This window comes from Ambystoma mexicanum, chromosome 6p (assembly GCF_040938575.1).
Source record: "Ambystoma mexicanum isolate Mex_15411 chromosome 6p, UKY_AmexF1_1, whole genome shotgun sequence".
Classification (NCBI taxonomy): Eukaryota; Metazoa; Chordata; class Amphibia; order Caudata; family Ambystomatidae; genus Ambystoma; species Ambystoma mexicanum.
This window is the reverse complement of record NC_090935.1, coordinates 1,366,582,496-1,366,609,934: the sequence shown is the minus strand read 5'-3', so window position 1 is coordinate 1,366,609,934 and position 27,439 is coordinate 1,366,582,496. Positions and strand designations below refer to the sequence as shown.

General features: G+C 46.0%; 1 protein-coding gene across 17 annotated transcripts in view; it reads right to left on the bottom strand.

Annotated features, from left to right (window-relative positions):
* MPDZ (multiple PDZ domain crumbs cell polarity complex component) overlaps positions 1-27,439 on the bottom strand; it is a 1,735,289-nt gene that overhangs the window by 262,230 nt on the left and 1,445,620 nt on the right. For all 17 annotated transcript variants that reach the window (XM_069626067.1, XM_069626068.1, XM_069626072.1 and 14 more), the window contains one exon: positions 26,669-26,816. In XM_069626067.1, coding sequence (XP_069482168.1) covers positions 26,669-26,816 — 148 coding nt within the window. The remainder of the gene's footprint in view (positions 1-26,668; positions 26,817-27,439) is intronic.

Sequence of the window (27,439 nt, the reverse complement as noted above, 5' to 3'; positions counted from 1 at the left end):
TACCTAGAAAAACTTTGTTTTCTAAATAAGGTCCATGCGTTGGTCTGTGTACTTTAAAGTATAATGCTGTGTTTTTATAATGTGCTTATGGGATCTGTGATAGTACTTATTTCCCCCAAGATTTTTCTGGGACTACTTGTATTTAAATAAACCATTTATTTTTATAATACATAGTATTTCAGTGTTTCTTTGGACCGTATGTGTACTACAATTTCTTTGTACTTATTCTACAGCCCTCTCTCCCGCCTAAAATAAGCCTGGCTACTTTGTCTACACTACCATATACTCGGGTTGTACAGCCTTACACTAAGAGTGGAGTCTTGTACTGTCTGAGTTGAATGGCTTTACTAAGCCCTTAGTTGAACTTCAGAAAAACTGTCCCAACACTCCTGTAGACATTTCTTGGGATCAGCTTAGTAGCATAGTATCCTGTCCATAAGAGCCGCCGACTGAAGATCCGTGGACGGCTCCCGAAAAGGCCCGGCATCCCCTTCCTGTGTTCGGACCAGTGAATACCGGCTGGACTACCTGGTCTGCAAAAGCCCTGAGGGGTGCTTTAACCCTTGGACTGGTGGTAACAAACAGTCTCGATGCATTCACGAGGATACAGCTGTCCCGAGCCTTCGGACTTGTCCCTGAACCATCCGGTGGACTGTCCAGCTCTCCAGTGGGCTCCCCTGGTAGAATCGTTGTTCTTTGTTCATCGACAGACCTTGTATGGTTGCCAGTTTGTACCGCAAGTGTAAGGGAGAATTCTCAGAAATGTACTAATTCTCTTCTTCCTTAGAGACCCCCAGCTCTTTTTGCTGGACTTTAGGACTTTTAATTTGAATCCTGGAGAGAGTAAGACCTTGTTCTCACTCTCTCATGCATTTTTGTTTAATTTGAACTCTGTGTTTCTTTTGACTTTGGAGTCTGACAAACTCCATAGGCATCATCTTTACATTGTGTCACACAGCACCTTCAGTGCAGTGGCACAGGGAAGTCTTTCAGATTTCTCTAAGGTTTAAATACCTGTTACGCTCACCTGGTATCCACAGGGGCGCCACACGATACTGAATGGGTGGTTGTCCGCTATCCCATTCCACCTCTGCTTCGTTATGTTCCGGGCGGTGGCTAGCACTTATGACAGGAGAATGGAGTGTTTAGATTTGGGCCCGTGGCGGGTGGACTCCCACCTCCCTCTGATCCCAAACCCCCTCCCTTGGGGTTATTTCTCACCTTAGGTATTTATGCGTAGAACTCTCTGTCCCGCTTCTCTGTGCAGGGGTGCGTTGTGGGTGCGGGTGTTCCGTTGGACCTAGTTTCTTCACTGGTCCGTGGCCCCTTGTGTCGGGTCCAGACCGGCTGCGGCTCTGACTCTTCTTGCTGTCTTCAGGTGAGTTATGGTGTCTTTCAGTTTTTAATCTGTCTCTTTCTCCTCCCTTCGTTTTGTCCTTCTTTTCGATGTTACCTTTTTCCACTATGCTATTCCTCTAATAATGTATTTTTGTTTCCCGCAGGGATGGTTGGGGTTAGAGTCTTTGACTATGCTCTGGATGAAGATGAGCTTGCAGCGCCGGACGGCGAAGGCTACGGGTAAGTGTTGATGCGCAGAGCGCAGCGCTGTTTTTTTTTAGAATTATTGTAAGAGTTGCTAACCTGTATTCTCTTCCTCTTTCTTCGTGCAGGTTGCGGTGATGTTCTGCAGTGAGCGAGTGAAGTGCAGAATGATTTCAAGATCTGCTGGTTACCCAGTTAAGTGCTGTTAATAATGTTATCCTCGTTTCTTCACCTTTGCAGGTTGTGGTGAGATCCGGTGTGGCGGGCGAGGCAAATGAAGCGCACGATGGATTTGAGGATCTGTTGCTTACTAAGACTCAGGTAAGTGTGGTTATTGAGGATGTTCTTGTTCTTCCAGGTCGGTGGTGGCATCCGGATCGATGACTTCAGGATCGGGCCGGAGACAAGCAGGTAAGCAGGAGCTGGACACAATGAGCGTTACGCTGCAGGAGTGCAGAATAACGCGAAGCGTGTATTCCAGTTTGGGTGTGGCTTATATAGCCAGCCACACCTGAAGGCCCGTCCACACCCAAAACACTGGTCTGCATAGTTCAGTTCTAAGAACTGAGCTGTGTTACAGGCCTCCATGTTGGATTGAGATCCAAAACTGGTACTTGCCCTATTCCTGATAAGGAACCTGGCGCCAGGACTGACTCCACGTGTTCTTATGATGGTATTTAAAGGCCCTTGGGGCCACTGTTAAGGCTGTAGTCCCACTATTGCCAGGGGGCTGTTTTACCTGAGGGGGTTAGGGGCATGGATCGCAACAATACCTTCTCTTGGTGAAACTACTGTTTCCAAGAGAGTGAAGTGAAAATGACTTTACTTACATTTGTAACTTTCTAGACCCAGCACACACTATCTTACAATAGTGTGCTGGAGGGGTTACTTAGTATTCCCTTTGTCTAGTTTCTGATCTAACATTTGTATGTTACCCTTTCTACAATTAATGGCTGGTGGCAGTGGTTTACTCTTTCCTACCATTGAGTGTTTCTACAGCGGCCTGCAATTGCAGCAAAGCACCAATGGGTGCCCATTTTGTCAAAATAGCCCGGTCTTTTTTCACCATTTCTTGTTGGAAAGGTCCTTCTTGAGATTTACTCTGCATGCCAAACCAGGTTTGGTCTCTTTGTTCGCTTTGTCTTTGGTGGGGTTCACTGCTGGCTCCAGCATGTCTGGCATGGGCAGGAAGTGAGGGAGGTGCCCGAAACTCCCTGTACTTAATCCCCTTGGTTACAGGAATGCATCCAAAGGTGATTGGCTGGCCGACTGTCCTTGGAGGACAGCCACCCTGCTGTGTGATTGACTGCTAGGCTGCAAATGAATGGGAGAAACCTGCATAAAAGGTGAGGGTGTTTGCTTGGAAGGCAGAGTCGACCACTTGACAAAGGAATCCGAAGAAGAACTTGGAAGAGACCCCGGCTGAAACTCCTGGACCGTTGGTTTGCCCGGTGAAGCCCTGCTGCTGTGCTGACGCTCCGAATTCGCCTCGACTAGAGAAGCCCTGCAAAGGACGACTTCTCCCCTTAGGTTGGTGGGACTAATCGACCCCAAGACAAGCTCATCTGGAAATCCTCTCGGAGCTGGCTGTACTTCCATTGCTTCTGGAGGAACCGATTGCCAGGGAGAGGAACACCAGAATCGAGTGAAAGTCTTTAAGTCAGACCCAAGCTCCAGGAAGAACCTTCCGAACTCCCATGAAGCAGGACTGACCAAGCCTGAGCCACCTCAACAGAGTGCTGGAACCCAGATTCGAGGAATGTCCATTAAGGTATCCGAGAACCGCAGTGCTGCTATTTGCGAAAGCCGCGAGAAGCTGAAACTGCGAAGTGCCGCTGATCTGAAGTTTATCCATTGCTGCCGCCAAGCTTCCATTCGTAGAGCAGGAGTCCCCAGACGTCCACCCTCTTGTCCCCACGACTGAGGCCCAGGAACAACAGGATCTGCAGACCTACACAGGAACAGAAGCCAGCTGGAACCGATTTCTTCAAAGGGGTTGCTTACCTCTTGTTGTGTAGCCTTGCTAGCTCTCAGTGGAGACTTGTCTTGGTTGCCTTTGCAGAGCTGCTTGCAGCTTTGTCTCTCACAAGCCTCCCAGCTTGTGGCCCTACAGTGATTTCATTTTCTACAAAGACTTCTAAAACATTGTGCAAGACTTTTTACTTACCTTCAAGAAGTGCTTCAGCTCCCCTAGACTTTGCTCAACTAACATTGACTGTCCTGGTTCCCTGAAAGACTCGTCTCTCCTCTATGTGCTTTAACTATCCCTCAACAAAAGTCATATATTCTTAACTTGTGTAGCTAGGAAAGGGTTAATTTACTTAGCATTGGGGGGTTCAAAAGTACTTACCTGCTTAAGAATATGTGTTAACCTTTGGCAACAAACTGAGTATTGCTCTAAATGTGGCAGTGATATATTAATGCCCACAACTGTCCGTGTGCCATCCCAAAAGGGTATCTACTGATTTATTAAAACTGAGAGGGTGTATTTTGAAGTATATTTCTGTGTTACTTATATTTGCTCCCTTATAAAGAAGGCTTATTAAAACTGACTGTTAAATAAATACATAACTGTTTAATCAAGAAACCTTGAGTATAAGAGTTTATTTGGATACTTGTCACTGTTAATCTCTATGTAATAACCCAACAGCTCACGTTGACCCCTCTTGAGATAAGCCTGGCTGCTCAGTCACTCTACCAACTTGTGTAGTACATGCTTATACCAAAGGTTGGGTTAACTATTGGCAAGAGGACAAGGCTGGTGCAGTCTCCCACCGGGTACTGCACACAATCTTGCTTAACAGGAAGTCACCTTTCTGCCAAGCTTCCCAAATTAAAGGAATACTGCTGTCGAAGGTCTTCAACCGCAAGTGGATAGATGCCTGCCATTGCCGCTGTGCAGTGACTATCAGTGGAAGTCACTTCCCTGTGTCCTGTGAGGTGTACAGAAGAGTCCAGCATTAGTGAATCCTGCTTGCCTTCTTTGCCAGGGGTTGCATTCTGCACCAGCAGTCGACCGAAGAAATCCTTGGACCTGCAACCCATAGAAATAATGCATTGGAACAAATGGCGGGAAAACCTACTTCAAGCAACCCCTAGTCGATCCATCTAGTCACCTGGGAAAACGGGAGTCAAGGGAGTAAATAACTGCAAAGCATTTACAACTCCCCCTGTTCTGCTAAGAATGAACCTTTGAATAAACTTTGGTTATTCCATTCCAGCGCTTTTTGATGACTGGATCTAAAAGATAGGAATATAACTTTACTGACCAGTAATACAACTGAATATCTATCTTCTACAACATGTCACCACCTTTAGAACCCGTCCCGCATCAATCCCCTCCTAAGATGGAGCTTTGTGACTTTTGGGCACAAGGTCCCATACATAATAGGGATTAGACCTTTAAAGCTAGGGTATCATTCTTGTGTATTGGTTTCATTCTACTGCATCACTACTTACCTTCTTTGTGTTGAATACGTTACTGAATGCATTTTGAAGAACCTAAATGTGACTGTATATTTGTTTTATAGCCGAGTGGTGTGTGATATTACTACCTGTGTATTTGATTTCCTAGCATGTGTTTCGGGCATATAATACAGTATTTTTGTACTCTCTGTCTAAATAGAATTATTGTGTGCTTCGCTGTGTGGACTCTATTAGGAAAGATTTCTCCTTTAGGCAAATTTTCCTCCATATTCTATGGACCCCCACATTTATTGCTTTTGTTTTATACCTAGTGAAGCCTTAAGCTTCACTTCGTTGGCCTTTTATTCATTTGTTATGGGGAAAATGACTAGTCATTCATACTGTCAGAACTGGGAAATTTACGTTTCCCTTTTGACATGTTACCTGTTAGGGTAATTTTTTCATATTGCACACAGCATCGTAGAATGCAGTGCAAGGGGGATACTTCTGTATCACCCTAGACTTATACCAAAGGGATTTTTGGTTACTTATAAATGTGCCTACAGACAAGCCGGCAGGCGAAAGGGCACGGGTGTTAGCGTAAACAGGGTGCTAAGTCCCTACTTTGTCTCCTGTCAACCACCATATTGTTGAGCCCCGCCGCCTCAAGGACCTTCAAAACCGCATCAAACCTCCGCCAGGGCAAAGCCCGTGGGGGAAAGGGCGCGGGTGTTAGCGCCAGCAGGGTGTTCGCGATCAGCAGGAATTTAGGAATACCCCGTCTACCCCGAAGACTGTTGAAGGTCCTTCAGACTGCTGTTAGTGTAAGGAACTCATGGTGGCAACAGTAAAGACAGACACAAGTGATCACAGTTCAAGGGTGTTTTTTAAACTGTATGAATGGGTGAGAAAAACGCCTAATCTAAACCTAAATCTAAGATGGGGGCAAGCTATGACCATCAAATAATAATCAGGCAGTCCTAGCGGTGTCTTGTCAAATAAAAAGGTCCTATCCTAAAATAAAATGATTGCCAGTCCTGAACCTCTAAATTACAAAATAGTGGGGGATAATATTCACAAGAAAAGAAGTGTTTACCAAATGATAAGTCAGGATGGTATGGCTGAGGTCTCGCTTCCCCACATTCTTAGCACAGGACAAGGTGGGACCTCTGAGCACAGCACACTCCTGGGTCTCGCCGGCATGAGGTTTCAGTTCCTTGCAACGATACCAGGATCTTCTAGGGCCAAGTCTCATCTACAAAGTCTCTTGACTTAGAAGGCCTTATGAACCATAAACAACAAACAAAAAAGTATCTTCAATTAGTTTTCATGTTGGACGACTTCCCTTCACCCTTGGATCCCCTCAGTCGAGCTCTGATCCTTCTTACAACGTGGGCCTCCCTCAGTCGGGTTCGCTATGGCCAAGCATTCACTGTAGACATCCCTCGGTCAGGTTCATATTTATTACCACAATGTTCACGGGTGTGTTACTGTTCACCCTAATACGCAGGCATCCCTAAATCGGTTCACATTTGCCAAACAATACAGTTCACTTGGGTTTGCTAACAAAGTGGGGCTCACTTCCCTTAGCCTTCCCTTGGCTTTATCACAGTACGGGATTCACCTCCCTTAGCTTTCTTCTTGGCGCCCCTCAGACGGGCTTCGATCCTTGTTCTCTCAGTGTTAGCCTCCCTCAGTTGGGTTCACTACGGCCTTTTACTCAGAACATTCCACTTGTTGGATTCACGAGTCTCAATGTCTTTTTAAACAATCTTTCACTGTGGACATCCCTTAGCCGGGTTCACTCTTGTCAAAACAATGTTCACTAGGTTATCATACTTCACCCCGTTCTGCAAGCATCCATCAGCCGGTTTTACACTTGGCAGTTACAAAATTCACTTTGCTTTATACAACGCATGAGTTACTTCCCTTTGCTTTCCTCTTGGTTACGTGTCAAAGACTTTCGATTGTACAAGGGGTTTTACTTGACCCTTGTATGACCACTTTGACCACTTGCGTCGACTCACCTAGGGCCTCTTGGTCCTCGTAGTATTAAAAAATAACACCACCACCCAAAATTGCTCCAGTCATAGTCCTTTGAATGGGCACCACCGCGGCGCCGGATCACTTTTGCTCCTGGAACTTGTACTAGGGTTTCTTTAAAGTTCATACACATAAGTTATTTGTTCAACAATGTTGCCGCCTGCAACCTTGGGCCCAGCACAGTTCGGTTTACTATCAGTCTTCACCGACTCACCGGCTATGCTGACCTGTTGGAGTTTCTTATCTTGTGAGTCAAGGACAGCACCAAGGTGGCAAGCGTTTCTCCCTGCTTTGGCTGTCAGCGCGGGAGGGCCCTGTGTGCTGTTGACACCTGTTGCACCACACGCCAACTGGACTTCCCAGTCTTATGATTTCCTTTTCAGAGTCTTTGCAGGTCTGAGTTGAAAAAGGCAAGGGCAATTCCCTCCTCTCCGTCCCTCCAGTTCTCGACGCCTTTCTCCTGCGTTTGACCTGCCGGTCCAGAATGGATGTTTCTTCGTGCGTTCGGCCTCACTCAAAGTGTGCTCTCGTGCTCCGCCTTTTATCCCATTGGGGAAACGAAAGGGCCATCAGGTGTCGTAGTTTATGTAAATTCCCTGACTCTGCCTGAGCCTTGTGTTGGTACATGTCAGGTAAACTGCTCTGGTTTTAGTCTGTTGTCTTTCGTGGTGTAAGATGGTGTTTGTGTTGGAAAATTGGGTGGGAGGGGTAGATTTTCAGAATATTCTACGGGGTAGGATGGGGAAAAGGTGTTATAAGGAAGGGGGTACTGCGTCTCACCCGTTGGTGTCCCACTTCCACTCCCTGACGACCTCCCCTCCAGGTGATCCTCCCCCACTGGTCCACCTCCAGGAACTGGATCCAATAGCGATGGCCGTGTCCTGGCCATCTGGATGACAGATGCCGGGGGAGAAGCGGGTGAGACACCTTCAGGTTTCTCACATTAGGAAGGAGCGTACCTGCGTTATTACACTTGCCGACACCAACAGTGACACCAAGACCAGCTGAAGTGTTAGAGGAAACCACTGAGGGGACTCTGAAAACTCGCATGGTGGCCAGATGCGGACAGGGAACAGTGACGGTGCATGCCAGGCATCATGACAGGTGAGAGTCAAGGCGGGGGCAGGAAGGGCAATGGGACTTTCACACTGATAGACATTACAGACAAGCTCTTGGCCCAAATTTGAAACAGTCCTGCATAGTGGCGCCCAAAACCTACGCTTATTTCAAAAAGTGCAGTCTTCGAATTCCGGCATACTTTTCGGCATGTTAACCCCCGTTTTACATGCAATACTTGCTCCTGTATCCGCACCTGCAACCACACCCATATCCAAACGGAAAATCTTGTTTGTAAAAATGAAAATGCCACTATCGACTACAACATCCTCGCCATGTCTCGTTGAGACCAACTCCAATAATCCTGCAAGTTGTTTGGGGGAAGCCCAGTCTCTTATCCAAGAGATCCACCAGTTCCTTGGATCATTCAATGCTCCTGTCAGTACGGACTCCTGGGGAATGTGAGGGGAGACATTGCTCAAAACACCAAGGATTTTATCATAGCGGATACGTCTACAAGCTCATCCAACGAAAGGTACGGACTCAGAGTGCCATATGGGTTACAGGCCTATTGATGATTGGACAAACGTTTCTGCGGACCAACCAGGTCCTGGGGGGGTTTCCAGCAGCCCAGCCCCACCCTTGAATATTGTTGGACCAGCGGTCACAGGGGAAGCTGTTGTTCTAGATATTGACACTTCTACTTCTACTAGTGGGACTCCCTTCCAGCCACTTCTCGTTTCAGTACCATCAATCTCTCAATATCGCTAAGACTACTGCCCAAAGCGGGTGCAAAAATCCACCTAAGACGCACAGCGCCAACAAGCCTCAGGTTTTTACTAAGCAAATCCCCGGCCCCTGCAAGTGGGTACCGATGGGTGGAGAAAACTGCTGGATTGAAAATAGGGGAAATGCAGCTGAGTGGATGCCGACAAAGCCAACCGGAGTAACTGGTGATGCCGTGCTAGACAGCACAATATTTAGTCCATCACCCCCCCCTGTGAGCAAGCGACAAAGCATATCCTGGAACAGAATGGTAGCCCAGTGATTAAAGAGTCCCAATGTAGCATTGCTTTATCTGAACTCTTGATCTTAAAGAATCTAGTTGTATTGTTATTTGATGCAGTCGGGAAGGGAGTGTTTAAGGGAAGTCTGCCACATAGCCTACAGGGTGGAAAAAGGGCCTCAAATACATGCGAGGAAGTAGGACCACTCCCACCCGAAGTTAGCCCTTATAACACCAGAACCACCCATGGTTGGAGGGAGTTTACAAGCAGAAATAAAGCAACACCAACACCACAAGGGCCCCAGCTGACAAAGTGCCATCGCCCACTGTGGATCTAAGTGGCTGTGATTCGTTCGAGAGTTTGCAACATACTGTCCCCCCTCCATTGCTGCAGATCTCTAGTCCGAAGGCAGATGGAGCACCCAGGCAAAAGCTAGTTTTGAGAAGGTAGCAAGTAGGATGGGTCATGTCCCAGTGACCCCCATCGCCAGGTCCAGCAGGCCAAAAGCAGATCGGACAGGGGGGTTAATATATTTACACAAAGTCCCCAAACTGGCCTCAAATCAGCACAGACATAGGGAAGCACTCTTATACAAAGGCACACACTGGATTTGGGCAGTAAGAGGATGTTAATATATAACCCGGGAGCCAATTGCAAGCTGTACTACAATTTGCCAGAAGGGGGGACATGTCTTCTACTCTGTTAGAATAGATTTGAAGGACCCAGCTTGTATAGGGTGTGGGATGTATTGACCCACTTTGCTGTGCTATGCAGTATCACCCTTATACTTATGGCCCAAGCAACTGCAACAATGGCAGCAAAACTCTTTTGCGCACCAAAAACTGACAAAAACTCTGTGCTTCAGCACAACAAAAAGATGGATGCACAGTGCATGTGTGGTGGAATAGACCACACACTGCAGAAAATGTGCCAGTGGGCTCCATGACCAGCAAACAGAGTGCAGAGAGAGAAGAAGCACTTTGTAAATAGAACTCCAAAATGTGCCTACAAATGACATTTGCTTTGGTGCTAAAAACTCCAAAATGCCTATAACACAACACTTCTTAACATTCAAAATCTTGCTTGGTGCTAAAATGTATGTAATCTAATGAAGCATTGTGAATATACAAAGTCCTAAGGTGAAGAGCAAAACATTTCATCAAACTGGATTGTCTGTAAACTGACAGCCCCTGTCAGAATCTGGGTGCAGTACCCTGAGCTATCTGAATGACAGCTGTCAGATGAGTTACTGAAGAAGCTTTAAAGTGATCTAAACTAAATCAGCAAACATAACAAGGATTGTGGCTAAAAAGAATACAGATCTCAGTTGCTTTTTATCCCACAGAATTAAAGCTAAGAAAGTAATGTATTTATGTTTGATGCAACAAGTTTGGTTTTTCCTGGATTTTTAATTAAGAATAAATTTAGCTTGGCTGAGCTGCCACCCTTTGGAAGTGGGCAAACAGGTTTTTCCGAGGGGGAGGGATATCCTCTCAGCTGAAACTCACGGGGAGGTTCTAATTGTGGGTTGCCCCAGACTTTTGTCTATAGAAAGAGAATGAACAATAGCATGCCCTTCAGCCCAGGAAACGGAGGTGTGAGAGGGTCGTAAATGGCTCCTGGAATGAAGTTCCCCAAGATGGGGGATGCTACTGGACTCCCAGGAGAGACAAAGGGGTGGAGCCAAGCACCCATCTGCTGTTAAACATGAACAAAGAACAATTTTTAAAGACCCATAACGTGGGATTCAAAGTGGTGAAAAATATACCAAGGACAGAGTTGTTAATCTAATTTTTGGCTGCATGTTTTAAGAGGAGGCAGAACTGTGTGACATGTTTTGGACAGGAATGGCAATATATATGGTTTTATGTGAAATGTATGAATCCTAGAATTGTAAAATGTACACACACATCCCTATGTAAAACACACACATTTGTGGAAATTTGCATAAAGTTTGGAAATCGTGTTCATAGCAAAAAGGACAACATTCTGTAGAAAGTTGAAACAAGATTCTACAGCTGCAAGATGTTGATGAACAACATATGGCATCTTTGTGTGTGATTTGTGTAAAAGTGACCAATGTAGAAATGTGTATTTAGTAGAAAATCCGACAAGTAGCTAAAGGGAGGTCTCTGAGAACTGTAAAGTAAACCATAAAAATGTGACATCATCCGGCCTTGATCCAATCACTCAAAGGCAAGGCGGAGATTCATTTTTGATCCAATCCCAGCTCACAGGGGCAAGCTTAGCGAAGCCGGCCCATGCACCCACTTTGTGATGTCATTTTAAAGCATAAATAGAGACAACTGTCAACACATACGGACTCTCTGATCCACTCACTTTCCTGATTCCGGCAAAGCACTCTGATCCAGAATTCTACATCCAGCCTTTAACATCCTTTCAGATCCAGATGCCAAGACTCTTGCCAGCAGTAGAGAACTATTGATTTCAGCAAGGTCCAAATCCTCAAACTTATTCTTACCACTCAGGGACGCGCTGTGGGGTGAGAAGGCCTTTTGAACTAGTATCCTGAAACTCTCTGGCTTGCCACCACAAGGCTTGCCTGAGGAACTCGCTATCCAGCTGATTGAACTACCCACAAACAAGAAGGGCAGATCCTGTGTGAATCCAGTGACCGGCCTAGCTGATCCGATCCCGTGCCGATGGGCTGTCCTTCCTAGACCAGATCCAATCCATGAACAGAACTAACGGCCCAATTTAATAACTTATCCTGTGAGTATTAATAGGAAGAACTGTGACCCATAGTATATATTGCATTGTCTTATCCCAATCTCATCCCATCCCATCTTTAAGTCAGAACCATTGTATCACTGGAACTATCTTTGCGCCGACTCTTCTCTCATCTGTGTTCCTAAACCCTAACTTCTTGTTGATTAAGAAAAGTAATTCCCAAACCAAATGGAAACTAGAGTATCACACACGAATTGTTATGATCGGCCGTGAATGACCTTCCTGTGTGGCATTCTCCTTTTTGTAGTCCTTAATATAGCATGAGAAAACCTACCTGTGATTTCTAAACCCAAATTTCTGTTTCCCATTCTCGCGCCTATTTTATAAAAACGATCTTCACTAAAACCTCTATAACTCCCTTAGTTTTTATGATAGAAACGAAATTTCAACTCCTACTTGTATCTAACATCCTTAGCTATCCATAGAACCCAAAACAGTGTGATTCTCCCGTTATAGTGAATATCGCGTAAGGAAAAGTTTGCCGCGATTTTACATTGAGACATTTATACGTGTAAAATAGCTTTAATTTGTTTCCGACTTGGACTTTAAGATTTCAAATGATTCTGACTAAATCATTGATTGTGATTGTTTGCACCTATTCAAGGTGGCTCCCATAGGAATTTATAATAGTTTAAGTATTTTTGACCACATTTGGTGTTTTTGCTCAGTCAATTCCAAAGGCGATTGCAAAGCCATTCTGACAGCTGAAAAGTCAATTCTGTTTTCTCTTGTGTTTGAAGGGGGGAGGTGGGACTGATATTCTGTTTGATTTGTGCTATTCCTGAATACCTGCTCTCTCCTCCCATCTCTTTACATTGCCTATTGGAGGGGTTGAGGGGTATTGCAGGGGGAACCTCCAACCATAGTGCCATCTGTTCTAAACCAATTCAAAAGTACCATTTTTTGTGTTGCATTTGTTTTTGTGCTCATTACTTGATCCCTAGTGTATTAAAGATATTATTCAGTGTTCTGTCACCCCATTAGTGATTGTTGTTTACCTATTAAAATATATTGTGATTAAATTCTAAATACATAAATAAATAAATATTTACCTTTGCACACTAGCCTGATTCCTGGTTCAATGCGACCGGGGGGGGGAGGGTCGGGGGTTCCAGGAGAAGGGTGTGATACGAGTGGTATATAGTTCAGAATATTGAACTTGTAGATAAAATAAATAAGGGTTTCAATTGTGTACTACATGCTGGGCGGGACTTGGGTGTGTGCCGGATTGAAATCACTTACAAGAGGCATACTGAGTTTTGACAGTTGATGCCATTGCCCAGAAATCATCTCAATAGAACTTAGTGCCTATACTCTGGAAAACCACGCCACAATGGTCTTTGCTCTCGGGAGCAAATGTTGTCCCATTGGGGAAAAGGACACTGGGTGATACCCTCTGTCCCAGATCCCTACGGCAACTGGTGTGTTTATTTTAGAGAACTTTCTCATCTATGCTGAGACGCCCCTGTTATGATTTGAGCCCCCTATGGGATAAAACCGGTTCCAAGGGCCATTGTACCTAACCTTATTTAATTCCATTATGAATGATATGTTTTGTTTGAAATATTTGTAATGTTTTATATTTGTTGTGCAACACTTTTATGGCTCAACGCCGAAATAAAGTAAATGATTGACTAATGACAAGCTGGTTAAGCAGTTACATTTTTATCATTTTGCCATATTTTTTATTAGCTCATTTGCGTTTTCAGCGTTTGGCTACCAACAATTGCTAATGTCCTAAGTTGGCCATGCCACAAGATTTTTCACTTGTTCTTTAGCCATTTTGTTCTTTGGCCATCTGCCTGCCTTCTCAGGCGAGGAATTCCCTTTTATGGTCTTCCATTTGGTAGGGAAAGCTGTTGTTTTTCGCGGGCTAGTGCATTCCATGTGTGTCTGGGCTCAGGAAGGGGTCTGGGACTGTCTGGTCCCAATCCACATATTGGTGAAAATGAGTAAGCCCCACAGGGGTCCCCGATTGGACCAGTGCTGGTGTTCATGAGTAGGGTAGATATTTCTACTGGAGGGCTGAGTTTGATCACTCACCTAAATTGGGGATAAGAAGAGGAGCCCTGCCGCCAATTCCAGCAGATCAGAAGACGAGTCAAGTATCCTATGTAACTGTGTAGACGACATAAGACCAGAGGACAAATCCCCAAGAAGCCTTGCAACCATTCTTGCTGCTGCCCTCTTGGACTACCGAACGCCAGAAGATCCTTGCTGGTCCTTGGAACCTTTGGATGGGGGGGGGGAACCATCCAGTCTCAATGCCTTCTCACGATCCTGTAGTCTGGAGCATTCGGAAGGGGCCTGGACCACTCGGTGGACTGACAAGCTCCGTTTTGATCTACTGTGCCAGAAGAGTCACTGTTCGGCGTTGTTGCCTGGAACTTCGGGGGTCTCCAACTAGTCCTACAAGTCACCTTCCTGCTAGGTTTTAGCATACCAGCATCTACTGGTACTGTTCTGGAAGGCTTCCTTTGTTCGTGACTGGTGAGATGCCTGCTGTCGCCCGTGTGCGGTGTCTGTTGGTGGGACTGGCCATCACCCTTCTGGTAGTGTCCTGAAGTGCCCTGCATTGTTGCCTGCTGCATTTTTTCATGGGAAAGTATTGCACCCAGCTTCAGCACCCGACCAGAAACTTCAGTGAACCGGCATCTCCTGGACATCATCTACTGGATCCAACAGCGGGAAAACCTACCTCCAGCGACCCCTATTCGACCTGCCAAGTCCTTTGGGAAAATCAGAGTGAGGGCGGTGAGTAGTCACAATGCACACCAGTACCTCTATTTCCTACATTATAAAGTTTGTGAAGAACTTTGATTCATATTCCATTCCGTTGATTTTTAAACATTTGTTGAAAATGTTGCTCTAGATTTTAGGAAAAGTATTTTACTTAACTGTAAATCCCTTTGAAAGACTTCTGGAACAATCTTCATGCCAACAGGAACATTTCCTACCTTTGTCCCATCTTCTACAGGTACGTTGTGAACGTTTGGACACAAGGCCCCAATCAACTTAGGGTTGGACTTAAAGTTTGGCTTCCTATTCCTGTGGACTGGTTAGACAATTGCCCAACTACTTACCTTTCATTTAAGGTATATCGGTGAATTGTATGCATTCTATTGATTGTTGATTGTATATATGTTTTATGTTTAGAATGGTGTGTAATAATATTACCTGCTTGATTCATTTTTAATGTTTTATTTTGGGCCTACAATGAATAGAGCCTTTTGGTACTCATCAGTCTAAGTGGAATCATTATGTATGTCACTGTGTGGACTCATTGTGGACCCCTTGCCCCACTCACCTCTCCTGAGACTTAGCCTTGATCACTCTCCACGCTTACATTGATTGGGTTTGGCTAAACACTAAGAGTTCCCCTGTTCACTATAACCAGGGTGGCCTCCTAAAATCTGTCCAGCAGGCCAGATTCCAGAAATCCATCTTAACAGCCTCACCTGTACTTCTGCAAGTCTGCTGGAACTGTCCCTGAAATGGAGATCGAGATGGCTGCCTAGCCAGACCCATTTATGGTTCAACTTGAGCCACTGCACCTATGACCATTGGACCACCAAAATACATGACCACAGATATAGGTAAGAGGTCCCAGGTATTCGAAATAACCCAGGGGTGGTTAATTGGAAAGCTAGATTTTGTAGTTTTGATGCACTAACTACTCATTGTGCCACCCCCTGCCCCTGGAGTACAACTGGTGTGGTACTACACAAGACGTATCTCTTGGTATTAGGCAACCCACCTTTTAATCTAGGCCTGTACTACACAAGTTGGTAGTGTGACTGAGCAGCCAGGCTTATCTTAAGAGGGGTAATGTGAGCTTTAGAGCTGTAAAATGAAATCAGTAAACACAAGTATCCAAGTAAACACGTATATACCCTAAAGTTATAATACATTAATTATTTATTTATACACTCATATATTTAAAGCATTCTTTAAAAAGCAGCAATTAGTTGCAACATTAATCCTGAATTAGGATTCAATTTAAAAAAGTGAACAATAGTAGGTGAGTAATTCATTCATATGTTACACATGTTCCAGCATCCGGAGGGGATGTCGTGTTAGGTCAGTATAGCATTTATATAGTATCACCCCTGAACACAGATTTCTTGCTTCTGTAGGGTCCTCTGGATGCCCACGAAGATCTGGCCAGATTCAGACTTCGGACGACAATGCACTCGCAAGTGGTCGAGGTACTGTGGGTATTGGGCTTCTGCAGCCTAGGAAAGTCGCAGCAAGTCAGGGTTGTGCCAAAATAGAGTTTGTATTGAGGCTAGTTGGTTTCACCAGCCTATGGGAGGAAGTTGTCCTTTACGGGTCTTCCCTGTCGATTCGTAAATGGAGTCAGTACAGCGGAAGGGCTTTACCGGGAACTTCGAGGTGCAGGATGGTTGTCCTCCAGTGGTCGACTCTGCTCTTAGTCCCAAAAACCTTGCTTTTTATGCACATTCCCATTCATTCACAGCCCTAGCCTGTCAATCACACAGCAGGGTAGCCATCCGGCCAATTGGAACTGGTTCCACACAGGCACACCTAGAGACAAAGGACAGGGAAGTTTTGGACCCTCCCTCACTTCCTGCCTTTCCAGACACACTGGAGCCTGGGTGAGCTTCAGGGCTGAAGCCCGCCAAAGGCAATTCACACAAAAGACTCAAACAACAGAGTAAAAGCCCAGAAGAAACGAACTAACAAGAAATAGGGAAAAAAGAAGACACAGGCCATTTTGAGAAAATGGTCGCCCTTTGGTGCAGCACGGCTGCTGAGGTATCAGCCTGCAGATACATGTCACTAGGTAGTACAAAAGAACCACTGCCACCAGCCATTCAAGTAAGTTAGCGTAACAAAATGTTACATGAGGAATGGGTTAAAGGAATTACTAGGTAACTCCCAGCACTCCACATAGGGTCGTGTGTGCTGGACCCATAAAGTAAAGGTAAGCAAGACTGGGGTCATTTTACCAGGGGGAACAGTAGTTCACCCAAGAAAATGTAGTTAACAATTAAGAGAAGTCCCAGGGACAAAAGGTGCTGGGTGTCACAATGCAAAAGCAGATGCCTATGGAGTTTACCAGACTCCATAAAACAGTAAGGAACATAGAAAATCATAGTCAGGAAAACGCATGATAAAAAGGTTGCACTTACTCAGGAGTAAAAATTAAAAAGCCCTGGATCCAGCAAAAGAGCTGGGGATATCTAAGGTTTAAGGGAATGGGCACAGAAATGAAAAATCTCCCTAACAGTCTATTCACTAACACTACCCATTACTTGCTGTGAGCCGTGGAGATCCAGCCTACGATTACCTCTGGTAACGCCTTGTGTGGTGGAATTGATGGAGTGACCCTATTTATATCCTAAATTCTTTTACCCCAAAAGTGAGATTTTAAAACTGTATCTTACTTACCTGTTTGAAAGTTAAAAAAGGAGTTACTACACCAGTCACGAAACAAATATATAACAAGAGTTTATTTTTTGCTTCAAGCGGTTTCAGGTTCAGCTATGTCTGCGGACAGTCAGAGCAATTGAGCAATTTACAGGGCGGCCAGTTAGCCTCTTTCCACAGTTCAAATCTGCTGTGGTGGTTGTATTTACAGATAGTTTATGACCTGCATAACGTGGGAATTATACATGGCAACACATGGATCCTCACTCTAGGTCACAGGTCACGTCTGTACAATGTATTGCCTCAGAGCAACACAGTTCACCCTGTTCCCAGTGCAAGGAGACATTCTTTACATATATTATCTTTGTTTGTCTTTTACCAAAATGGCACTTCGCATTTCGGCTCAGTAATTAACTCTTCCTTCCTAGAATGTGCATGGTACATTATGTTTTCTAAACATTGGTTGCGCAATTAGCTTCGGAAAGCAGTAGACAGAAAGACACAAACTACCCTTTATCTCCGTCCATGCCTGCCTGATCAAGGTTCGAAGCTGGTGAATTCCATTAGCTAAGCATTCCTCGCAGAGACACGTTTGCCAGTCCTTCAGGCTGCATTCATTTTCTGCATGCAGCATGAAAACCCAGTATGTGAGCAAAAAAACAAAAATGGAGTCTGAACGTCGCACTTCAATGTGTGCACTTAGACTAACACAGAATAACACAGAATGGATGCAGTTTCACATGTTGGGTGTAGCCAAAGCTTGTGCAGGGGAACTCTAAGATTTCCCAACCCCCTTTCAGGTGCATACCTGTAACTTAAACCCTTTGAGACTCCTATTAGCATAACATCAATTATACAGGGTATACTTGCCAACAAAGCATTCATCCTATCCAACAAAGCATTCATCCTATGGTAGTTGAGTACACACAGCCGCTATAAAATGCCAATTCATCAGCTTCATTTAAAACTGGAAAATTCTACATCTGTCCCAATCTGTACATGAGAACTTCTCACATCTGAGGGTACCAGACCTTCGACATGTCCTAGAACCTGTTAGTTGGACCATTCCTTTTTAAAAAATATATTTTTTATTGCATTTTTAAAAACAACCACAACCCACACAATAATGCTGCACATTATGTAATCATATCCATTACTCAACTTGTCCTAACTCTACCCCAACTCCCCCCAACTCCGCCTCTGCACGATGTCTCAAAGAATAATCCTAATCACACTGCATCCACCTCCACTTCCGTAGTCTGTGTGGCAACCTCACCGCTATTGCATGCAGACAAGGTCACAGTTAGCGCTTTCCATCGTTGGATGTCCATGCCCAAGTCATCACCCTGTTCTCCTAGTGCCTTCTCCCACACCCCGTTTCCGCTGTAACCCACTTCTCCAAATCTCTCCACCATCTTGTTACACTCGGTTCCCTGGCGTTTTCCACCTCATGGCTATGCTGCGTTTGGCTGTTATGTACATCAAGTCTTTGATTTTATTCAATGATTTGTCTTTCGTGCTTCTCTTAAATCGGCCGAGCATGCAAGCCTCGGGGGTCTGAATATCCAGTCCTATACCTCCTCGGGTCGCTTTATGTGCCACCTCCCTCCAGAACCTCTGCACGACCGGGCATCCCCAAAACATGTGTATAAAACCGGCATCCTCTTCTCTACATCTGGGGCATTCCTGTTTATCCATCCCTTTGAATGCTGCAATGACGGCAGGTGTGAGGTATGCACGTTCAGTACCATATAATTGTATTAGTTGTAGTCTGGCATTTCTAGAGACCGTCTCATGATATAGTTTAACTCCCTTCCATTCATTATCCTCAAATTGCCTACCCAGTTCCCTCTCCCACCTCTCCTTACACTTCAGTTCAGCTCGTGAAGCCCGTTCTATCAATACCTCATACATTTTTGAGATGGCGTGTCCACCTTCTGCCACTGTAAGCAACTTCTCTATTTCTTCACTCCCTATGGTCTCCTCATTACTCTACTGCCACCTATCTTTCAATACCTTTAACACTGTATTATCTATAAAAAACTGGCCCATGTGTATACCCATGGCCTCCTGCAACTCGACAAAAGTCATCAGCCTTGATTCGTTCTGTAGGTCCCCTACTATGGCTGTACCACATTCCTCCCATCTTACCCGCACTGTTGCTCTACTGCATGGCATACCCTCTAAGATTGCTGCTATAGGGGTCTGCGGAGAGAGTGGGTCCTCCAGACCCATAGCTCTACAGGCCCTCCTGCAAACCCCAATGCCCAGTTCTACTATATAAGGACAATCCCCCTGTTCCTTTGCAGGGATCCAAAAAAGATAAATAAGGTACCTCTTCCTTATTGCCTGTTGTAGAAGTGCCGTTTCAGTCGAGGGATCATCAGCCATCAATTGTACCACATATTGTAGTTGGCACGCCAGAAAGTACAGCTCAAAATTTGGTAGCTTCACCCCCCCGTATTCATATGGCCTTTGTAGTACGTTCAGAGCCACCCTATTCCTCCCCCTCCCGTCACAAGAAACCCCTACAAATGTTCTCCAAGTCTCGGAAAAACTGCCTTGGAATATTATACAGGACATTCCCAAAGCAATGCGCGAGTCTCGGCAGTGCCACCATCTTTAGTAGCACCATTCTGCCCATCACAGATAGAGGTAACTTACTCCAGAACTCCATTGATTTCACAACCCATTTCTGGCCTGTACTGTATTGAATTCATGTTCCCGTTTAGGGTTGTGTTATATGTGTACTCCCAAATATCTGAAGGCGTTCTTACTCCAAGACAGGGGAAGGACAGGTAGTTCCTCCTTCGTCACCTTCGCTGTTACGGCCAACAGGAACAAACATGACTTTCCCTTATTTATTCCAATTCCTGTCAATGCACTGGAGTTGTCCAGTACCTCCAGAATATATGGCAGATTTATATCTGGGTCCCGCAGATACAGCAACATATCATCCGCATACATGGGCACTACACGTTTCACCCCATCTATGTCTATACCCATGTCCCGATATTCCTGCCTCAAGTACGCCGCCATCGGTTCTGCCGCTAAAATGTATAGCATTGGGGACAGCGGGCAGCCCTGTCTTGTATCCCTATATAGTGACCAATTGTCTGAGTATGTGCTCCCTGTGTGGAGTCTGGCCATCTGTTTGGTGTATATCAGTTGTACCCACTGCATGTACTTTGGCCCAATCCCCATCCTCGTGGCATACAACTAATTCCAGTGCACCGAGTAGTATGCCGTAGTCACATCCAGTGACACTACCGCATACTCTGTGGCATGATCCTTCGCACTGTAAGTCACATGGTGTAGCCTAAGGTTCTCCGCGATATTCCGCCCTTGTACGTACCCGGCCTGGTCCGGGTTGATCAGTACATGTATTACCTTGCGGAGTCTGTTTGATGTAAGGATCTTGCGGTCTTGATTCAGCAGTGACAGCGGTCTATAGGATCCGCAGTCCGTACTGATTTTATTCTGTTTTAATAGCAGGATTATCAGGGCCTCCAACATGCTTTCTGGTAGTATCTTTTCTGCATATGCCTCGTTGTACACCTTCGCCAGTAATGGCGCCAGAGTGCCGATGTAGGCCTTATAGAATTCCCCAGTGAGCCCATCCATACCTGGGGCCTTCCCCGTAGGCAATGATCTGAAAGTGGTCACAACCTCCTGCGGAGTTATGGGTGCCTCCAGTGCCTCCGACTGATGTGCATCCAACGGGGTAGGGTGATAAGATCCAGGGTGTCCTGTAGGTCCCTGTCCTCACCCTCTTGGGGGCTCGCATATAATGCTCTATAATACTCAGTGAAAACCTCATTTATGCCAGCTTGCGTGTTAACCTCTACTTGGTCACTGTTTTAAATGGAGCATATAGAGGATCTGATGTCCCTGTCTCTGTATAACCAGGCCAACATTCTCCCTGGCTTGTCCCCTTGTGCATGGCTCTTTACCAGGTATTTCGCATAGTTAAGCTTCCCCAACCTATCCCATTCTACTAGGCATGCTTGCTTCAGTTCAATCACTTAATCTACATGATCCTGGTTTACCTTGGCCTCCCTTTCCAGTACCGCCAATTTCTCTTCCATGCTCTTTAGTTCATTGACAATAACTTTCTGTACGCCCCCCTAACCCTTCCCCCCCGACTCCGGCTATCATTTCTCCCGATGATGACCGTGTACGCTTCGCAGACAGTGCCCACTTTCTGTACAATCCCCTCATTTACTGCAATATATTCCTCTGTACTTTTCCTGATGTGTTCGGCAAACATTTTATCTAACAATGATTCGCTCCTCAAACTCCATGTAGGTATAGGTGGTCTCAGCGCAAACACCTGCCATTTTGCTACGAGTGGGGAGTGGTATGACAGGACCCTAGCCAAATATTCCACCTCAGAGAATGCGGTCATGTGCTCCTCACTGGCGAATACATGATCAATTCTCGTGTATACCCTGTGTGGGGCCGAGTAGTAAGAATATTCCCTGTCCCCGCTGTGTTTTACCCTCCATAAATCTCGTAACTGGAAATGCTGCAGCAGCAAGTTCAAAACCTTAGTTGGGGGAGATGGCCTTTTGTGTTTATCATCAGATCGGTCTACGGTTGGGTCCAAAGTACAATTAAAATCCCCTCCCCTTATCAATGTTCCATCCCTATAGGGTGCCAGCCTTGCGTACAATGATTTGAAGAACACTGTGGCATCATGATTTGGCGCGTAAGTGTTCACAATGCATATCTCCCGGTTTTCTAACATATCATGTAACATTGCCATTCTGCCCTTGTAACATTGCCATTCTGCCCTTGTTATCTGTCTTCATGGTCAACACTTTCAATGGGATAGAAGGGTCTACCCAAATAAAGACACCTCTTGCATAAGTCGAATAAGTGGAGCCCACCAGCACACCTCCCCATGTTCTCGCCAGGGTCTTCTGCTTCTGGGCATCCAGATCAGGTTCTTGTAACAGCACTATCCCTACATTGTTCCTCTTGATGTACATGCCCTCTCTTCTACGTTTTACTTAATTATTTAACCCCCTGATGTTCCACATCAGGATTTTAGCAGTGTCAGCCATTATAAACCATGTCTAGGGTGTTGATGAGGCCTCCAGCCTATGGCTAGCCTCAGTAAAAGTTTTGTACAGTGTTTGACCCTATGGGCCAGACTTCCTACCCCTATCCTCTCCACCCCCCCAACCCAACTTCAAAGCAAACCCAAATATAACCTGTCCAGCTATGCTAGGCTGCTAGGCATGCTAGGACTTCCCTGTTTCCGCTCCATTCGACCCGGTCGCTAGACCAGTCACCTGGTGCCCTACGGGCAGGCCCTGTGCAGTGGCCCTAAAACTACTTCTGGGGGAGAGGTGAGGTAGTGGCTCCGCTATCAGCGTTCCCTCCACCGGGTTTCTGTGATTCCATACTCATCGTCGGTACTATTACAATATATACATCCACACCTCTCTCCTCTGACGAACCCAACCCTACATTATAGTTCTGTTATAGAAGTGCACATGGTGACTTCATCATCTCGTCTAGACATTCTGGCTCTGATCTAGTCCATCAGCTATCTGGGCACTGTCCATCCACTCTTGCACTTCCATCGGCGTCTCAAAAAAAAGGACCTTCCCGTTGTATATCACTTTTAACCTTGCTGGGTATATTAACATGTACTTCAGGCCCGCCTTCCTGAGTCTGGCCTTTGTAGGAATATATTGGGCTCTCCTCTTTTGGACTTGAAAAGTGCAGTCCAGGTACACTGATATCTTCGCTTATGCCCTTTGCATTGTGACTCCTGATCTTGAAAAGGCCAGGATCTTTCCCCGGTCTTTATAGTTCAGCACCTTGGCTATCTCGGGCCTTGGTGGAGCGCCTGGTGGCAGCCTTCTAATGAGGGAACAATGTGCTCCTTCGATCGTGAACCCTTGCGTGAGTTCCCCTGCACCTATTTCTTAGAGTAGCAGGTTTTCAATGTAAGTGGTGGGGTCAGACCCTTCCGCCCATTCTGGCAGCCCCACTATCCTTATGTTATTTCTGCGTGCCCGGCCTTCCGCGTCCTCCGCCCTATCTTCCAGCAGCTTAACTTTCTGCAGGAGAATATCAATGTCTTTCGCAGTTGGCACTCTGACTTCCGTGTTCTCTTTCAGCTGCTCTTCCAATTTCCCAGTGTGTTCTGCTATGGCTCGGACATCTTGTCGTTACAGTTCCACATCGATGCCCACCATGTCAATCTTGGCCTAAAGTGTTGCTTGAAGTGCAGCAATGGCCTCCAGTATCTGCTGGCTACCTGGGACCCACCAAGTTCCCTGGGGGCGCTGCCCGTGCTGGATCTTTGTCTCTATTTTCGCCTTCTTGACGATTAGCTCAACCTTTTAGGAAGATTTCTAGTGTGGTCTGCTTATTCTTACTCTTATTGCCCTTGGATGCCATATTGCTCTGCCACTCTTGCGGTTCCCTCGTTTGTTCCTGTGGGGGACTCTTTCCCTTACGGTTCCCAATGTTTATGCTCCTGTTGTGCTTCGGGGTAAGGGTGCCTGCTAGTTCCCCGCAGTCTTGACCCCTTTTGGTCCTTGGGCGTACCGTAAATTCTTGAGTAAGGCCTCTTCGATTCTGCCTGCTGTACTCCAGAGTCATGCCCCCATACACATTGTAATAAGGAGTGCCACGGGGCACTGAGGCTTGCTCTGCCTTTCGTGCCCGCTCTTACCTCCAGGCCCCAGTGTGCTATGCCAAGTGCAGGATCCTTGGCTATCCGGTATTATAATGTTCTTGGTTGGTGAGGGTGTCCTCCAGTGCCCAGCCCTATCGAGCTTCTGTGTGTGCCCTTCGTACCGGGTCAGGGGGGAGCCCATGGAATGCCTGGCCAGACCACTCCGTAGCTTGGCCCTCACTGCCTCCTCAGTCCTTTCTTCGCCTCAGGTTATTTATGTGGCCCCTAGTGTGACTCCGTCTTTATCGGCTGCGAATTTCAGCTCATGTACTGTTCCTGGGCCTGATCCCCCTATGATATCTTAGCCCCCCCTTTGCCGCGGTGTGATGATTTGCGGTGAGCACTTCTCAGTCTATCTGCGTAGAAAACGCCACGCCCACTATCCGGCTAACCATGGACAGCTATTCTCTTCGCCGCCACGTTCACTGGCATCCCTTAGTCAGTGGACACCCGTACCTGCTATGCAATGGGCTTCTGCGCACTTTACATGCCCTCTGCTTGCGGTGTGGCCCCTCGCCTCTGTAGTTTAGTCCTGCGAGTTCAAACCTTTCCACTTGTCTCTGTGGCCCGGTCTCTGTTGGGAGGGGGGGAGACAACCTCCCCGTTGGGTGTTGTCCCTTATGGAACGCTATATTATGCCACTTGTGTCCCCCGTAGATTGTGGCTTGGGGGACTGTGCTTATCACCCCCCCTGAGCACTTCCACTCACACCGTGGTCCTGAGCCTCTCATTTGCCCTCACCTCGCGCTTCCCTCTTCTCTCGCCCACTGGGCCTGCACGCGGTGCACCACGGCACTCGGGGGGGGGGGGGGGGGGGCAGGGGGAGGGGAGCCGTCTGTGCCCCTGGGTGGATATTCCCCTCAGGTGTCTCCTGTACACTTCCAGGGCTTGGCCACATTTATGGTCTTGGGGTGGCGGTGCCCCTACTTCAGTAATTTGTGCAAGCGACTCTTGTACAGGGACCCCCGCCCCCAACTCCTTACCGTCTACTACTTTTTTCACGGATCTCTCCCTCAACCTCCAGACCGGCGTCTCTCCGACCATATCGCTTTATCTGCACTCTGGGTGAAATCCGCTTTTGTCTCTGCTCACAAGCCCGTAGTTCGTTTTCGGGACACCGTCCGCCTGCGCCACAGCACACGAGAGGTGTGTGCCCCTTGCTGTCAGGCTTCCAGGTGTCTCCACCTTGCTAGCCACTCCGTTAACCTGTGTCTGTTGCAGTGTTGTTGTCTCTGTTTAGCCCTCCACTCCACAAGTCGCTGTGCTGCCTTTGTTCTCAGAACTGCTCACGTACTGCAGTCCGACAGTCTGTTGCAGCAGCCCCCGGACACCACTCACCGCCTCAGCACACTTTCTGCCACAGACCGTGTCTCTGGGAAACCACTGCCTCCACTTAGCTGGCATCACAGCGTCCTGCTTCCAGCGGCGTTCCTCAGCTCTTCGGGTCATCTACGTCTCTCAGTCCTCTGCCGCCATTTTCCACCATTTGCCACGGCACCACCACTGCACCATAGTTCTCCTTTCCGAAATCTTCCCCAGACCTCTCGCTTTGCACACAGCTGCTTGGATGTTATATGCAAATGCCTCTTTATTTTCAGGTGGTTCAGTCTTAGTTACGCTGTTGTATGTAGCTTATCAATGCCTGATCTATCGGAGCCTTAAGTGAGCACGTCTGCCTCAGATGGCAGTTAGCCCTGCACCCTCAGTTAGACCATACCTGTCTTTACTTTTCCATATATTCTCCACCTAGGTTCGCCTTTCACACTATTCTTGTCCAGGCCACGCACTGTCACTCTGCTTGGCCATCCCACAATTTCAATTCAAAGCTTGTCTCGTGGGAAATATTTAAAAGTAATACTATCCAAAAAGTTACCACACCTCAAATAGCATTTGCACACATCTCAAGCCCAGTAGGCAGCCAAGCTCTACTAGTTCTTAACCTTAGCACAGATAAATGTTGGTAACTACCACATTTAGACAGTCCAATTGATTCCAAACATGTTCACAGTTTCCCAACAGAGTTTGACCTTAGTCTATGCAGGCCATTGAACACATTTCCATATAGTTTCAAGCCACAAAACGTTCTTGAGATTAGTGTATTATTTCCATTTTTAAATACTCCCAAATAGTAAAGTAAGCAACCAGCAGCATATGCTTCAATATTAAATAGGGCTTGAACATGAATATTGAACATGAGTGATGCCAATAAATGCATGGGGAGGGAAATTGCTACTTAAATTTGCAAATGTAAGCACGTAGCCCACCATTTTAGGATACAAATCAGAACAAACTTGAACGGATTCACATTAGGAAAATTACCCAAGATATCTACCACGACAACACACACGTACATCCAATTTAACTGCATGGAGAGTGTACAACTATCTCCGTAGAAATGCCCACTCATTCCATTCACCAGGCAAACACTTTGCATGCTGCCCATTATGTACAGTAAGATGGCCTTCAAATCACACATCAGATGAAGAGCATGCCAACTCTCTGCCTTTGAAAGCTCACTGCGCTTATACTAAGAGTTTTAGGATAATAAATCCAGCAGAGTAAATGATGGCTTGTTGTACATTATTGATTCTTAGAAGACATAAATCAACAGTGAGCTAGGAGACATATACAACTTGATTAGCCTGGAACTTAACCAAAAACAGTTCATGGTCGGAATAGATTAAAAGAGACCAAGATACCTTCTCCCACCGCCCCCACATGACAGATGTGGACATATGCAAACCAATCTTTATTAACAGTTTTCCATTACCTTCAAAAGAGCTGCGACTGCCTCCTGAGTTGCGTTTCGAACATCTTCTCCATTCACAGATAGTATCTGGTCTCCCTGCATCAGTCTCCCATCGGAGTCTGCTATACCTCCTTTGACTATGTCTGATACAAATACCCCTGTGTCATTTCTGGAAAGAGAAACAGGTTATCATTGTCAAGTACAATATCAAACAAATATGGATTTGTCCACCAGTGTAATTCACTGAACAGAATTCTAAATCTTGTCTTGCGGCTATAACGTCATCTTTGATTATGTTTTGCAGTGCATTTGGGGAGCTATTAGGGTTCTTTCACAAACCATATTTCTCTCAAAATGAGCAATTTGTGCATGTTTTGTTGTCATTATTTTCATGATAACCTGCTCGATAGACAGTAACCTCGACCCAAAGGTGGTCAAAATGCTCTCCTGGTGTTGTGGCAGCTTTTGAGTTGAAACTGTGCTGTACCCAATGCAAGTATCTGGGGATAGTTAAATCTCTGTGCTTAGTGCAAGAGAAGCCACTACCCCCATAGCACCTGACAAGCTTACCATTGAGCAGTAACATTGGTGCAGGTCAATCCCTAGACAACATAGGAAATAATTCAAATTACGCCTGTGTAAATGAATAACATTACATGTCAACAAGAAAACACATTGGCACATCTGATAAAGAGCTTCACAATATTTTTTGGGCTCATTACTGCTAAGCCAGGAGGAATTGGCACCCCATGCAGAGCAATTAACAGTGTCTCTCGGGTGGTGTTGTCTATT